We start from the raw sequence: 16,730 nt of genomic DNA on the forward strand, positions 1-16,730 counted from the left end.
GATCCTATGCTATGAAGCTGCTCTGATTGCAGAAACAGAGATTTCTATTCAAATTCAACACATCGGCAAAAAGTTTAAAAATGAACATATCTGCAGCAAAAAACGAAATGCAAGACCGCCTCAAAAACACGTATCAGATGCAAACTGGTTTTAGATCGTGAAATGATATAAAAAGAGTTGAAATTTGAGTATCCAGGCATAGAAATAATAGTGCTGTCGAAGCAAAGGTAAGAAACCAAGCGGCAAAAGCAGCACAAACCTCAGCTTACAATCTTCCGAAACAAATATATTGGAATTGAGACCACATCCCGAATCTACAAGGCTGTCATCCGGCCTATAATAAAATACTCAACGGAAACCAGACCAGATCCATCGAATACAAAGAGAATGGAAAAACACTTTTTGACAGGAAAAGAAGCGAGGACAACAACCTCTCTAATAATTAAAGGGCAGAGGATATGCGAAGAAACAAGCATTTTGCTTACATTGAAGAAGGAAGAATAAGAAAATGTTTATTGTCAACTGCCAAGCTGTATAGTAAGATGAAAATCTTAGAAAATCAAGTCCCACAGTTTAGTGATTGATTTTTGTTTCACTGTCAAACTGAGAGATGGAGAAGTATCTGTTGTTGATGTTTAGCTCTCCACCATTGGTTTGTTCGAACTGCCTACGGTAATCAGCACCTCCAGTTTAGCTCGACATAATTTTTAGCGTTTTGTCCGTCTGACTATAGCAGCGATATCTCCTCACAGGAAAAATATAAAAAGCTCGGATTTTTTGCATTTGTGTAGTTGTAAATGTGCAGAAATGAAAGAAATGTTTGGCATTATTATTGATACTCTTCTCCCTGGAAACGTCCTTTCATAAATTAAGATTTTAATTAATAATTACTGATTGCTAGTGATAAAAAATGCGCTTTGGTCTCTCGAGCCGAGAGGGCGATGACTTTTATACTTGATTTTTCTATCCACTGCTTCCAGCATCAACTTTTTACTCTAAATCAGAAAGTGTCTGTTATATTTTTTTGTATGTCATCTACTGTATTTTAAGCGAATCGTATTCTAGTTCGGATATAGTTCTGTCTCAATCAACTGTCAGTTTTTTGTATTTATACCATGCGTACATTTATTGCTATCTGTTTGAACTTAATTTACAAACATCTCCTATTTTTATACAACTATCAATGTTTTATTGCATACTTAAGAATTTGTGCCCACTCAACACCGTCCATTTACGGTTAAGTGTACAAATATTGAAAAACAATAGACGTATATAAGTTCTTTGTGTTTAACTTGGATATTATCAAATCCCAAAAGACGCAGAAATTAAATTTCATTCCAAAGAAGTCTAATCCGTTTATTCTATTTACAGAAAACTGTCATGGAGCACAATACTTCGGAAAACTGATAGGAAAACTTTCTGAATTACATCACGGCGTGTCTGGCGAAGTTTACGCCGTTGATGCGAGGACATTGTTTATTAAAGATTTCACATATGACGGACAAGGACCTGGTAAGTTTTCATAAAAGTTTTAGACCATCTACATTTTCATCCAAATCATCAGTATAAATCAACACCATTTAGAATTTATTTTGTTAACATTTTTCATTCTAAATATATAAATTGAAGTAAATTTGCCTTAGAAAATCACTAATTCTAGTACAAAACAAAATAACTGTTCAGGAAAGAATCTCTTGAGATAAACTAAACTAAAATATCTAGTAATAAGTGCTCAAAAACATACTTCTTAATTGCGCAAAATAATCGGACGAAGCATTTAGTCAACAACCAACTCTGAACCGATTAATACCTTCAATATTGGTTGTTATTTCCTAGAACTGAATTTGAATTGACTCATAATTATCCAAGAGTATTTGGCTACATCTAGAATATCTTTCATCAAAATTATTGTTTTTAAAAGCCGTGATCTAACGATGGCAACGAAAGTATACGACGGATGTACTGAAGATGTAGGTCAAAGCTTGTGTTTGAAAATTAAAATTGGAATTCTTCTTATTGGGCTATGTCAGGACGCCTTTGACGTTGGCAATCACAATGGGGATCTGATCTTTGTTTTCAGCCACTTTGAATAATTGTTAGATACATGTCCATTCCCAAATGTTCCTCAACCTGGAAATTTGCTTTCCTCCCACGCCCTTGCGGCCCTCTATTTCGCTTTTAATTATAAGAGCCGATAATGATTTCAACTGAAGATATGACTATTCGTCCATGTAACCACATTTCAAATTCTTCTATACGGTTGATTGTAGTGGCATTCAGAGTGTAAAAAAATTCATTCTTTGTCTTGGTTTCAATTTCAGACTGTCTGTACAAAATAGTGATTCCAGAAACTTCTAGAAAGCTGCAAAAGCCGATTCAATCCTGCAACTAATTTCCTTATCGGGATCCAGTTGCTTAGTGATTTACTTGAATTTGAAGACCCTCTCAAGCATATTTATCTGCAGTGACGGGTTGAGATGTGGCTGGCGGCTCAAGACCATGAACTTTGTCTTAGCAATCTCCCATTTCCTATCGCAATAACAGAATTTATTGGATTCTAGAGACGCAGGAGATCATTTCTCCATTAATTTTTACCCCGTATTCTTTTCCATGTGGAACTTTTTTAAAGACTTTGTCGGAATGTAGAGCAACCAATGATGAAGATATATTCTTGTTAAACGCCTCATTGGATTTGAATATTGGTGTCACATTCGATGTGGCTTGTTGCAGCGGATTCTTCCATGCAAAAAATGCGACCATAATTGACCATGGTGTAGAAAAACTCTGGCAGACAAATATCCACTACAAAATTATTCGATTCAACAACCAAAAAAGTTTGATTAACCATGCTAGGATAGACACTACCAGAAGAAAAATATGAATATCAAATTAAAATTTGTTTTAATTGAATCTGAAATACAGACTTTTCGGTATTTCAAATACTACTGTACGTTCTAATATTTCTTAAAAAATCTAATTAATACTGCTAAATACCGGTACAGATTGTTTTTTATAGTCCTCCCTTTATACAACTCTTTACATGGAACATTTATTCAAATTTGGAAATAGCATATTCGGTGTGAAGTATTTTAATAAAATCTTATTAACTTTTCTCAACTTTTTCTTTTCAAGTTCTTTCTGGAAACTAACATCCAATATAAAAGGTATGATCAAAAAAATAATCTAGTTGTTTTTTAAGACCTTTCTAAAGCTGTTCATAAGGACAATTTACGTTAATGAGAAGAGAGATGGAAAATGAAAGGAGGTTTATCTGCTTAAGGACTTGTCGAGTACCTAGAGTTCAAAAAAAGCTATTACCCCAGATAAAACTTTCTCTTTATAGTGCAATTTCATACTGACGCTCGACGTTGGACTCGAGTCTGAAATGCGGTCTCTTGGTGCGAATTAGACTAGAACGAAATAAATGTAGCGTCAAATGTAAATAGCTTCAAGCTTCATAGCTGATCATTGTTTAGTTTTTACCTTAATATAAGACGGGGTTTGAATGTCTACGGGTATAAAAGCTCGCCGTGCTCTAAAGAAATATTTAAGTATCGTTCATAACCATACGAGCGGCAGAAAGGACAACGAGAAGCGTTACATATATCCTTGTTAATAAAACGACAAAGTTAACAGGAGATCATGTCTACCTATGTCTATTGAAGTAATTTTCTACATAGCGTCCGAAATTTTGCGGGCACGATCACTAAGAATCTGCAGAGGAGTCGCCAAAGGTAAAGCGAAACCTCTTATGAAAAATAGTCATATCTGTGAGATACATCAAGATGGAGTACCAAAAAAGTTTAGCTATGGGAAAAACCGAATCTTATTATATATAAAGCAGCAACTAGAGATCTGAGTATCTAGAAACCCAATTAGTTATGAGCTACCCTGGAGTTCGAGGAATCGTAAAATCATAAAGATTAAAGTAGGAGCGGATAAACTCTTCGTAGGACTTGGACTCTTTCGTGGAATTGGTTACACGATAGTAAAGATACTCCTAGGAAAATAAAACCAAGCAAGATGTGTTGACCAATCTACGAATAATAATAGAAGTCTTATCCGCCACAATAAACACACAAATTCGATGGGTACATCCTACAGATTCTGTTACGTAGAGGATGGAGTTTGTATGTACAGACTACTGACCTCCAGATCATCACACATGAAAGCGTATAAAATAAAAGATGAAGGTATTTGATAGCTAATTCGTCTTACCTGAGTATTGAGACTTGAACCTAGAGCCAAGAATCAGCTGGAAAGGAGATAATTAGATGTAAACATTTGAAAACTTTTAGGAGCAAATAATTTGAATGATTTGTATTCGTATAAGTGCGATTTAAGAAATAGAATTTCATAATTTGTCAGATGCAATTCATGAAAAGTTAGCTAAAAACATCAAATCCTTTTAAAAATAATACAATTAGGCAAGTATTCAAGCATTTCCCCTCCGAATTTTGACAGATGATAGGGGCAGGGGGTAATTTTTTAGCCAAAATAACCATATAAAATCGAAAGACCAGTAAATTCAAAATAAAAAATGTTATAAAAAAGTTTTTTGCCACATCAATAGTTTTTGATTTATTCTTAATTGAAAAGTACGATTTTTCGTCAAAAAAACTGCATTTTTCAATAGTTTTCTACGTAATGTAATGTAATGTAATGATGCATTTTATCGAAAAAAGTGTAATGAACAAAAATGAAGGTTATAACAAAGCAAAGAAATTAAGCTTTATTTTGAGATCTTAATGTTCTACCTAAAACAAGTTATAGATATTTTAATAGTTTTTGTTCATGTAATTGAGCATTTAACTTCAAATAACAGGCAAAGGGTACATTTTTCAACAAAGTCATGAAATACTTTTCAAAGAACTTAAAAAACCTTTCAAATGAACACTGATAAAAGTCGTTTCGACTGAAATTTCAGTGAGATATGATGTACAATAGTTAAAGCTAAGAAAAAATTGCACTAAAACTAATGCTATTCCATTGAAAATCAAAATTAAACTTATTCCTTGTAATAAATACTTTATTTGGATGTTATTCACGACATCTGAAAGTTCGGTTTTGGTTCATAATTTTGAAAAAAATGAGCATCAAATAATACTTTTTTTGATTTTTAAAAAATTTTTTCTTTCTCATTTTTTCTCTATATCTATGATACAAAAACAAATAAACAGTCAAATCAAAACATTTTTTGTGACGATTATTTTGCTTTCTTTTTAGTATAAAAATTGTTATAACCAAATTAATCTGTCACTATAGTGTACTTATCCATAGCCTTTTGACCCCAAGCCCTTCTAATATACATAAACTTGTGGCCCAGAGAATTACCTTTAAATTGGTTTTTTTTACAGCATGTGATAGCTTCAAAATTAATGGAGTACCTAAAAAATAAGAATTTCAAATTGAAATTGAAATCACTTCGTGTTTGGAAAATACACTTGAATACCGAAAGAATTCAAAATCAAAACATTAACAGTCAATATTTTTTTTATTTTTTATTACAGGGGTGGTTCTTGAGGGTTGACAGGGTATAGACAATTAAACATTACTTCAAGTAGAGACAAGAAACTTATACCAAAAAAATGCAAAATCTAAAAGCTGGCAGTCATTGGATTTATTTTTATTTCATTCTTTGCAAAGGGGTAGTTTTTAAGGGGTGAATAATAAAAATTAATAACCAATTATATTCCATTAAAATGCTATGATTTTTTCACGGTAATAACGAAATTGCAATGTTTTAAATCTTTAAATGATTTTTTCCTATATTATTTTCATCAGAAGGGTAGTTTTTAAAGATTTCTAAGGGTTGATACTTTGAAATATATAAACTTTCTATTATACAATATGTTAAGATATTTATGCTGCATAAACGAAAAATATTTGAATTGAAAAAAAGTAGGAAAAACTATAATATTGGTATTTTTCGATAAGGGGTAGTTTTCACCCCTTAAAAACAATTTACGCACCTTGCGACCATATAGATTAATTCTAAATTTTCAGGAAAATCGGAGCTGCGTTAAAGAATTCGGAGGTTTAACACTATTCTGAACTTTGTATGCCTGCACTAAATCACTTCAAATGGATGTTTTTATTTGTTCCTAATATTATTTTAATTTTAATTTAACGAAAGTAAAAAAAACGTTTTCAGCAATAATCAAACCAAAAAGTTCATTATTGTCTTCTTTTCCCGCTTTCTCGATAAGCTCGAAATGGCTCTCTACCACAAAATGGGCGGTATGTCTTCTCGGTGGGTTTCTTATCTAGGTGACCAAAACATAAATATGGTACATGTTGACTGGTAAATATAGTAGGTAACTAAGTAGGTCTTCCTTTCCTTCATACTCCATTTACCAAAATCACGTGAAATCTTGTTATCGAAATTTAGTAATAAGTTTCACTCGTTATAAATTTTGACTAGTTATTTTTCACTTTTCAATATAACTCTAAAACCTATTGATTAGTGTTTTCAATGTATTTTGTTTAAGCTGCTATTAAGCTCAATTCACTATATTAAACTTATCTTTAATATTTTAATATGTACAGATGTGTTGATGGTTGTACCTCGATTTCGTAAATCTGGGACTGCGCGCTTAATTGTTCGCTCACTAGCTTTATTCGTCTTACTCCCATGCAAAGGATACAAGAAAAATATTATTCGTAGCAAATCTAATGAGAATAATTAGTTATTTTGTCAAATTATTACATTGAAGTCAGTCTTTGAAGAGTGCAGAGTTTAAATTAAATCGGATAGTTGAATCAATACCAAAAAGTCAGTTACAAGCATATGAGTATGGTCCCAGAAGTACCTGACCTGACCTACAGATGGCGGTAATTGCTTGAAAAATACCACTGTATTAGAAAGTTTGCAATCTATATAGCATATATTTCAAGTTTGAAGATGCCAAGTTGATTAGTATTTGTTCGGCAGCCATAAATAGTGAATTTGTAAAACAGAAAAATTGATCATCGGAATGTGCTCCTCAATCCTCAGCACAACCAAAATAAAAGCTGAACTAGATTCTATTTGGTAAGACTGTTCCTCCATTATCAACAGTAAAATATTGGTTAGCAGAGTTTTAACGAGGTCGTACGGCGTACGACCTGCGAAGACCAGCATCGCAGTGGTCGACCAAATGAGATGACGATTCCAGAAATGTTAAAGAAAATCCAAAGTCGGGTACAATAATGAAGTAGACTGGTAATTTCCGTATAGAACGCGCTATTGAATTGTATATAATTGCATACTTTTTATCTGGTAGTTCAGTTTGATTAGGAGATTAATTCTTCTACTCTTACCAGAATTACTGTGTTTAATAATACATAATCATCTATAAATTTCCAAGCAATGTATTGTTTGAAAAAATCAATCTTATTTGGTAATATATTTAGTGTATATTTACTTAACCGAAAAATTGAAATTGCCACGCCCTGTAAATCAATCTTCTGCCGTCTTTTCCATTCCCACCAAATAAGTTTTAATATATTTTTTTTTCATATTTTCAGCTGCCTACTTTTACGCTAGTGTGCATAAAACAGCTGACAAAAACGGCTTCCGTTTAAGAGACGAAACCGGAAGTGGCGCAGTCATAAGAAGATATCGAAAAGAGGGAATCGCTCTCACGCTGCCGGAAGGAAAAACCATACACAACATTAAGATATTCTATTTGTGGTGCGAAGAATTCGACGTAAGTTATTTCCTCCTTTTTCATAGAAGCTTCTTTTTTCGCATTATCGCATGCTAATCTTAAGGGTCATAGGTAGAGTTTTATTATTAATATAATAAAAATTGTCAGCATTATTTGCTTATAGTATAGTTCTTCTACATAAACTATTAACACATTTTCCGAAAAATAAAAACTGATTTCTTTTCTCAATTCCATAAGCTGATTATAATAGATTTGATACCTCTCTTGAGAGGTAATAGATTCGAAGAGGTATTTTAGCCTTTTCTATGATATTTGGCGGCATACATTCGATTTATATTTCAATAAAATGCAGCGCCTTGAAAATTGATAAAAATCAACAATTTTAGATATCCACTCATAGTTCTTCCAATAACACAAATGCAGATTATAAAAACTCTTGCCGATAATTTTCTTTGATCTACCATAGATGTAGATACCTCATTTTATAAATTTTTTATTTTTGTAAATACTTTTGAAAATATGTTAAAAGGCAATTGAATCATTATAAATTAGACGCCGTTACTTAGACAGATGAACTTAATTGTAGTCATACTTGGAACTAGACGAGTAAAATGTACCTACCTACCTGTGAAGGAGTTTGATTTGAACAGGGTACCAGACGTGAACTGAGCCCTTTTTGTACCCCATTCGTATATTAGAACTTTGGTAGTCTTTTATTATACGCAAATAATCTTGTCGCCATCGAACTATACCTGACGATTCAGGTATTACCATCCGTTTATTCCGCTTTTTCTGTTTAAAACCACAAAACTTGACGCAATGTTTCTAAACTAACCTAATTGTATATAAATAAATTTCACTTAAGCTCGCCACTGCTTATCGCAGACTATCTAGCAGAAATATTTCAATGGAATTGTGTACATACGCTTTCCGACAGCTTCGGCTAATAACAATACATTTATTCTTACGATTCGATGTTTTCATTGATAAACAGTGGAGATGATAAGTCCACGTGGAGTGACGGTATGAGTGACGTGTGTATTTATGAAATATTGATTGTTTCTCGCATAACTCTTCTGCAATTGGAAGAACTATACTTAGTTTTAACAGTACAAATACAGAGAATTGACCATCAAATATGTTTGACAATTGACTTATCTGAAGTTTCTATTGCGACGCATAAATCCATCAATTGAGCGTAATTTTCTAGAAACCTCCTCAGTTAATCGCATGTGAGTTGTCAGATACCTCAATGTCGTACGTTCGCAATTTACACCACACAAATGAAATTGACATACTGCCATATCTAAACATGCAGGTATATATAGTTCATAGTGTTTATACACTGTGACCCAAATGTCGTAAAATATGCCCTTTTCTTGCCTTGGAACTGGAAGATGAAGCTGATCTATTAATTTCATGTTCTTGACGTGGGATAGATCTAGCTATCAAAGATCTTCGTCTTCTATTTCTTATGCTCTTAAGTGTAATGGATCTACTGAACACAGTGCGTGCACCACCAATACATCAGTACTCACTGCCTGACACGCGTTTCTATATCCAAGTTTCGTCTTCCTAAACTATTCCTTAACAACTAAACTATACAGTGAACTGTACGGAATTGGTCATTTGTACCATTAAATCGGTGGATACATTTTGCAACAATTTTTCATTATTAATATTTTTCGGTCCGTCGATATTTCAATTGAGCTATGTGCTCTTTAAACCGGACATTAACGGATCTCTTAGTCTGCCCAATATACTTTCTGTCATATTAACTACAGCTAAGTTCATTTCTACAGGCATCTTCTGCTAAACTTCAGGTGTCCAATGACGCGGAAATTGTTCGTACTTAGGTTGATTCATCCTGATTTTTGTGGAGAGGAAAATATCTAAGAGACATCTCGACTGCTGAAAGATATGTAAGATTTTCACCCTTTGCTTCTCAACAGACAGAAATTACTTCATCATACTGTTTAGATTTATTTGGTTCACCTACTAGATCTAGGTTGTTTGTATTTGTCACCAGATAGAGTTTTATAGACTTCCTCTTCAGCTATTAATTTCAGAACAATATTTTCTGGTGACAGTAAGCTTCTTCTTACCCTCTACCATCTTCAACTTGTAAAAAATCCACTTTAAGATAGTAAAGACAAATTGGTAAGTCATGAAGCCATGAAACATCCACACGTGTGAGTAGCTGCGTTAGATGATGATTTATACTTCTTGTATTCTAGTGAGGCAAAATACAATATTAGGAATTAATATTTTTGTCTAGTTTGTCTCTTAATACTGTCCCATCGTCTTTGATACCATTTCACGGATATCTCCTTTACTTTGTTTAAATCATCCTCAACTTAAGTCAAGCTTATTCTCTCACCAAAGAGTCAGCTAGTAACATTGCTACATTCGGAATCTGATTGCATGATAACAAAACGGAGTTGCATATAATTAGTTGATTAAGTAATTTACAAAAGTAGAGCCATTGAGATAGATTTAGCATTAAACAACTAAAGGCAATAGCACAGTCATACACCTAAATGCCTTACGGTTGATAAAGAATTCAGTTCAAATCTTTTCTTCAATGAATTCTAGATTTATAGAGTTTACTCGGCTCTACTGTAGCAAATCTGGCTTATTTTCAATTTATTAGAATAATCAAATTGAAACAGGAATAGATGTGGCTATAGCAACGCATATACTAAACAAAAAATATGTTTTTTTTCAGGTCAATTTCGGAGATGTTAAAATCCCCAGAAATTTCGATTATCCACGGCCGCAGAAAATTGATCCACTCACAGGTGTTCATGCTGTCTCATCAGACAATGTTGTCATCGTTGATGCTCAAACTTTATTGATACCCAATTTTTCTTATGACGGAGAAGCGCCAGGTAAATATAATTTATTATAGTAATAATGATAATATTAATTGCTTAACGCCCCTAATTGGCGCGGTATAAATTCACTCTAGATCCTCTTTTTGGGGTAGATCAATCCACACAATCAATATCTACAACTTCTCGCTTATTTCCTACTACAACTTCCTATTTCTTGTTCTTTTCTGTCAGTTCATATCTCCTACTCTTCTTAGATCATCTTCCACCTCTTTTAACCATTTTGTCCTAGGCCTACCATGTCTTTTTCCACCACCAGGATCCCATCGCATCATATTGTATCCTATAGATTTTGTTCTTCCTCAACCACTAAAATTGCTGAGCTTCTTAGTTCATTATCTTTTCTTTCACTGATTTTCAGAGATTCCATGATTGTTCTGATTATCATTCTTTCTGTGCTTCACAATTTTTCTTAATAATTTCATATCAAAGTCATTTCTTCAGCTGAGTAGATTATTACTGGTCTAATCATCGTTTTTTTCTTCGTTCGCAATATCAAAAACTCTCTCTCTCTCTCTCTCTCTAAATCAACTACTGTAACATAAATTTCATTATCTGTCTATTATTTATCTCAAACTGATCATTTTGCGTTAATCTATTGGATCGAAATCCTGCCTGAGTATGAGTGGATGTGAAATCTATGTCCTATTTTAGTCCCTCTCCGTTTATACGTTTACATAACTATTACAGAATTGTTAACTTCATATATGATTTCCTGCGGATCAATTCCTATGATAAAATTCTGATGAACACATTTAGAACTCTTACTTAATTCAAAAATTTTACTTAGTTGACGACAGTTTCTTAGTATCCGTGCTGATTGATTCGAAGTATATTTAGGATAATTTTATTTTTTTTCGGTATTTCTGACCATTTCTTGCTAATTCCTCGGATATAGTATTCTTTGAAATATGGTATCAACGCGTTGATTACCTTACCAAAATTCGTACGTGCACATTTCTGTTTTCATTTAAAACTATTTTCAAAAAATGTTGAATACAATATGTATAGGTACGATAATGGCCGTTGTTAGCGGGAACTCACAACAAGTGTTTATTTACATTAGAGTAAAAACAAAACTTTTCAGTTATCAATAAATAATTATCGCACTTGAACTTAGTGATAAATTTACGATGAGAGTAAAATTAACATGAGAGTTGCACAGAGAAATCAAAATGGTACGTATAGCACTCACTGATACGATCGACACAAAAAGGAAATTGAAATTTTAAATAAGAATTTATCGTAATTAATAATTATTATATTCGTTTACTATTTTACAATCCTATTACGGATCTGTGAGTAAATCGCGATGGAAAAATAAGGGTTGATCGTAGAAGGGTAAAAAAATTGAGAGTAATATGAATTTTTGAATAAAACAAATAAAAATCTGTCCAAAAAAAGTTAAAGTTAATTAAGAAATAAAAAATAGGATCGTAGAGGGTTGAAAGTTTAGGGTTGTATGTTTTATTCAATGCTGTATCATACAAAAATTCAGTGGTAAGCTACCCTTAACATTCAGGGGGATGAAAAATAAATGTTGTTCGATTCTCAGACCTACCCGATATGCACACAAAATTTCATGAGAATCGGTCAAATCGTTTCAGAGGACTTCAATTACAAACACCGTGACACGAGAATTTTATATATTTGATTGATTTCCATTCATCTTGAAAGTAGGCTACTTTCCAATAATTTTCTATTAGAATGGAAAGCTCTATTTGTATTAATTATTTTTTCTTCAACCTCAGTATTCCCGTCTCATCTTTTATTGATCAAACTTTTCTACTACCATAAATTCATATTCGCCAATTTTCACCTTTCCTCTGTGACATTATTTTCCAAATCGCATCATGTTGCTTCCATTAATTTTTGAACCCGACCGCTTTCCCTCTGTAACTTTCTCACTTAACATTGTCTCCGTTATAAATCTTCTTTTGATTACAACTTCCTTTCAGCGTAGTCGATTATTTCTCCACCTTAAATTCCCTTCATAAATTTTCCTCAGGTGTAAGTGTCGATGGGTACATTTCAGTTGATACGCCCTTGCGATTTGCAGAAACTGGTGGTACATGATATAGCTTCATTTCAAATTCAGGAAAATCAAAGAATGCTTGAAAAGCATACATAGTTTATAATTCTCGTGATATGTGTGCTGTGCAGTTTTAAAATTTCATTGATGTGGACGAGTTTGATGATTATCATAATAAACAAGTAATATAAGTCAGCATCAGCACGGAAAATTTAGAGGCGAGTTACCAAAATGGCAAAAAATGTACGGAAACAACTGATCGGCGCATTAAATAGAATATGGTATTTAATGTTTCATTGAAAGAACGTTAAGGCTATTTCTCGGTTTGCAAGCGTGGTACTCTGATAATAACTGAAAAGATCTTGAGGAAACTAAGATTTTTGCACAACTACAGATGATGCTTTCGCTTTGATTAGAACACATGAAGTGAGTACATTATATGTTCGAAAAAGAGATATAAATTAAATCTCTTTCCACTGGGCATATTGGTCGACAAATTCCATTTGATTATTCATCAAGAAAGTTCATAAAGGAACGAAAAATCACTCTTGTGAAAGCTTAGAACTGCATTGGTTATCGTACTCCATTAAAGACATATAATGCCAGTAATATTTATAAGAAATGCGCTGACTTAACCGCACTAAAATGCTTTCCAGATTTGTGGAATGTTTGGAAGAAATTAGGTCATTTTTAGTACAAAAAACCGAATGTATATCGTGGTCTACTTTTTTCTTTGTGTCCCTTCGATTTGTTGTAATATTCTAATTTATTTTTTCCAACTTCTTCACATTCGTTCCATTTCGATTCTTCGGTTTCATCGTATATTTTCCGAACCCAATTTTCACTTCCTTTCTCTTATCTATTTCTATATTTTTTGCTCAAATTCTGATCTTTTTATTTAAATTCTCTATCTTCTCTATGCAAGTTGAATAAACAATTTTTCTTCTATGTTAATTCGCTGTCTTCATTTATAATTCATTTCCCAGGAAGGTTACCATTGCATTATTTATCTCTCTTTCTATTACTTTTCCCTTTTCTGTGTTTTTTAGCCCACATCTGCTGAATTTTCCGTCAATTCATCATCTCAGTTTTCTACTTTCTCCCATTTTGGTCAACATATTAATCATTTTTTCTATATTGTTTCCTAGCTTTGTCGGTGATCTCCCTAATTTCATTTTCAATGCTCTCAGCATTATACGTGTGAGTAGGTTTCTCCCATATAAAAATAATATCGAATCCAAATCTAAGCCGGTTAATAACAAAATATTCAGAAGGGTATATTGTACGTAACTAGATATGAATCAGAAATAAAAAGCTTTCGCAAGGGTTTCAAAGATTGTTTGCGCAGAGAGTCGAATTGTTGATTAATGGATTCAGCTTAGTGACTGTTCAACTCCTAAAATAATTCTTACACTATAATTACAAAATCGTGGGATTCTTTCTTAGATATTTTCAAATTAACATTGCGTTTTTCAATCAGTCCGGGAAATGTCCAAATTATTATTTTGATTACTAAAAAATATCCACTGAAGACTTCCCTTTCCTTTTTTCCTCTCTTTTCTCATTTTCTTGATCGATATCGAAATGGGCTTTTACGAAAAGCTGGACAGCATTTCAATGGGTCTTTTATGTAGATGATTGAAACATAGATGTGGCCGTGTCTGTGGTGTATCTTAACTGAAGCATCTAGCAATAAATCAATAGATCTGAGTTCAATTTCCATTCCAGCTTGTGCGAATTATTTTTTTGTTATCAAAATTAATCATAAAGTAAGTCTTCTCTTTTATTTATTCTCCTAAACCTAAACCAAAAGGGTCATATCGAACTCGTTCTAATTTTTCACTATTTTCATGAAACAGAGTTAGTTTAAAAATGTCATAGGAAGCATTGCACTATTTTATGATAGTGTCATTGATTTTTTAAATAGTAATTTTGTGTTTGGATAGGTGCATGTCGATTTTGTGAGTCTGCTACTGCTACATGCGAAGGATACAAAAATAAATTTATGAATGACGAATCTATTCGGGATTAACAGTTATTTTGATTGAATTGTTACAATGTTCTGAGTCTAAGACAAGTGTACAAAGTTTAGATTAAATATGATTATTCAAAGTAGGATGAAATCGAGGCCAAAAGTCAATTACAAACGTTCAAACATATAGATAAGACTAATAAAAAATTTTATTAAACTTAAGATTAATTTTTATTTCGAATAATTCACCGCGATTTGGTGCTGTTATTGGAGTCACGGTTTATTTCAACACAACACACATTTGCAAGTTTCAATAACCAAATGATCGTCTTCAGAGACTGAAATTGAAAAGTGTTTAGTAGGAATTCCTCTAACGATTCTAGAACGTTATGATTCAGTAATTTTTGTTTGTCATCAAGTTGTACAGTAAAGTCTCACTAAAATCTCGTAAAATTCAAAATATTTCCCTTCATTTTGATATTTTATGGTTGTTTGGAGAATAAAACGCTCCAACTTTATCTTATAGTCTTTATTGATAGTTTGATACTCGCAAATCGCGTAAATTATAATATAATATTATATATTATTTTGTTTGTACCGATTAAATCGTTTAGCGGTTATAAATAAATTAAAAATTTGATCTACTTTCTATTCCGTTATACATTCGATGTAGTGCTGTTATTATAAGAAATAAAATAAGACGAAGAAAACTCAGAATGTAATAGCCATCTACGAGGGTTGTCTAAAAATTATCCAACATTACACAGAAACAAGACATTTTTTATTCTATAGCCATTTTATAACATAGTCTCCTATGTCTACGAGGGATGCTACTCAAGTTTCGAGATATGGCAATACCTCATAATTCGACAATAGTTAAAAAAAGCTTGTGTCGTTTGGTGCCTGAAAATGTGAAAAAAATTCAATTACTTTGCTTAAAAAAACGTCTAGTAACAGATGACGCATCATTAATCTATGCATATGAAGTTGAAATTACCAACAATCGATTGTATAGGTCTTTCAACACGAGCCAAATTCAATAAAATTTGTTTGCTAATGAATATTTTGAAAAACAATAAAGCCATATTCTCAAAATACACTGGCGAGCAAAAATTTTCCTGTTCTTTGACATTTTACGTTTTCAGATAGTATTCGCAAACTGTACATCATCGCATGTGCTTTTGTAAGCTTAATATGATACTCTATAATAAAGAAAAATGCATTTTTTTCTTGGATTTAATGATTTATTCTGAAAAAGCAACAAATTAACATTTTGGGAAAAATGTTAACTAATAACTTGTATTCCCTAATCTTGCATTGATGTCTGCTTGAAGTCGGCGTGGCATACTTTGAATTATGTTGCGAATCACATTCTGGTCAATGTTATCCCATTCCTGCAACAGCAATCTTATAAGCTCCTGGGAAGTTCTTGGTGCTCTATTCATCATCATTCCAACGAACGTGATCTCTAGCAAATGGCAATCTTGCAGTCCGATGCTGGTATTCCAACGGAGGACATGTAGCCCTTCTTCTGCATGATAGTCCAGAAGCATGAAGTCTTCTTCTAACGGTCCATTCACTAACGTTGGCATTTCTCACTTCTTCCAACTGATTTCGCAGTGAAACCTCAGTAGCTTTCCTATTCCGCAAACTTGTGGGCACCAAAAAACGGTCATCTCGTTGAATGGTAACTCTTTTTCACTCAGATCCTGGTCTTCTAGTAATCAGGCCTGTCTATAGAAAGCGCTGGTACACCCTTTTCACACCACAAAGACTTGCATCAACAATTCTTGCAGTTTCACGTTGCCCCCGACCATCTAGTAACAGCACAACAATTGGATCTAAAGGCATTATGGGCCTGTTATATCACTACACTTTGCAATAGTTAGGTTTTACACAAAGAATCAACAGTAAATGTGGAAAACAGGCAAGAGAAATGTGTATGTTCAATTAGCGCAAAAGCACATTTTTCATCAAAGTCGTACTCTAGTACATCGATTGACAGCTGTCAAGTCTCGGAAAAAATATACTTCAACGGCTATCAATCTTAATTATTCGTAATTTCTGAAGTGACTTCAATTTTGCTCGTCAGTGTAGATTGTAACATATGCGATAACTTTCTCTTCTTGAGAAAATATCTCCTCTGCAAGTAGAACTGTTGTTATGTAATTTTCTTTGGA

General features: G+C 32.9%; 1 protein-coding gene across 3 annotated transcripts in view; it reads left to right on the forward strand.

Moving 5' to 3' along the window:
• The window catches only part of LOC130894740 (protein Skeletor, isoforms B/C), an 85,225-nt gene that overhangs the window by 20,965 nt on the left and 47,530 nt on the right, over nt 1-16,730 (forward strand). For all 3 annotated transcript variants that reach the window (XM_057801706.1, XM_057801707.1, XM_057801708.1), the window contains exons 2-4: nt 1,372-1,512; nt 7,510-7,691; nt 10,381-10,543. In XM_057801706.1, the coding sequence (XP_057657689.1) occupies nt 1,372-1,512; nt 7,510-7,691; nt 10,381-10,543 (486 nt within the window). The remainder of the gene's footprint in view (nt 1-1,371; nt 1,513-7,509; nt 7,692-10,380; nt 10,544-16,730) is intronic.

The sequence above is a fragment of the Diorhabda carinulata genome, chromosome 6, assembly GCF_026250575.1.
Source record: "Diorhabda carinulata isolate Delta chromosome 6, icDioCari1.1, whole genome shotgun sequence".
Classification (NCBI taxonomy): Eukaryota; Metazoa; Arthropoda; class Insecta; order Coleoptera; family Chrysomelidae; genus Diorhabda; species Diorhabda carinulata.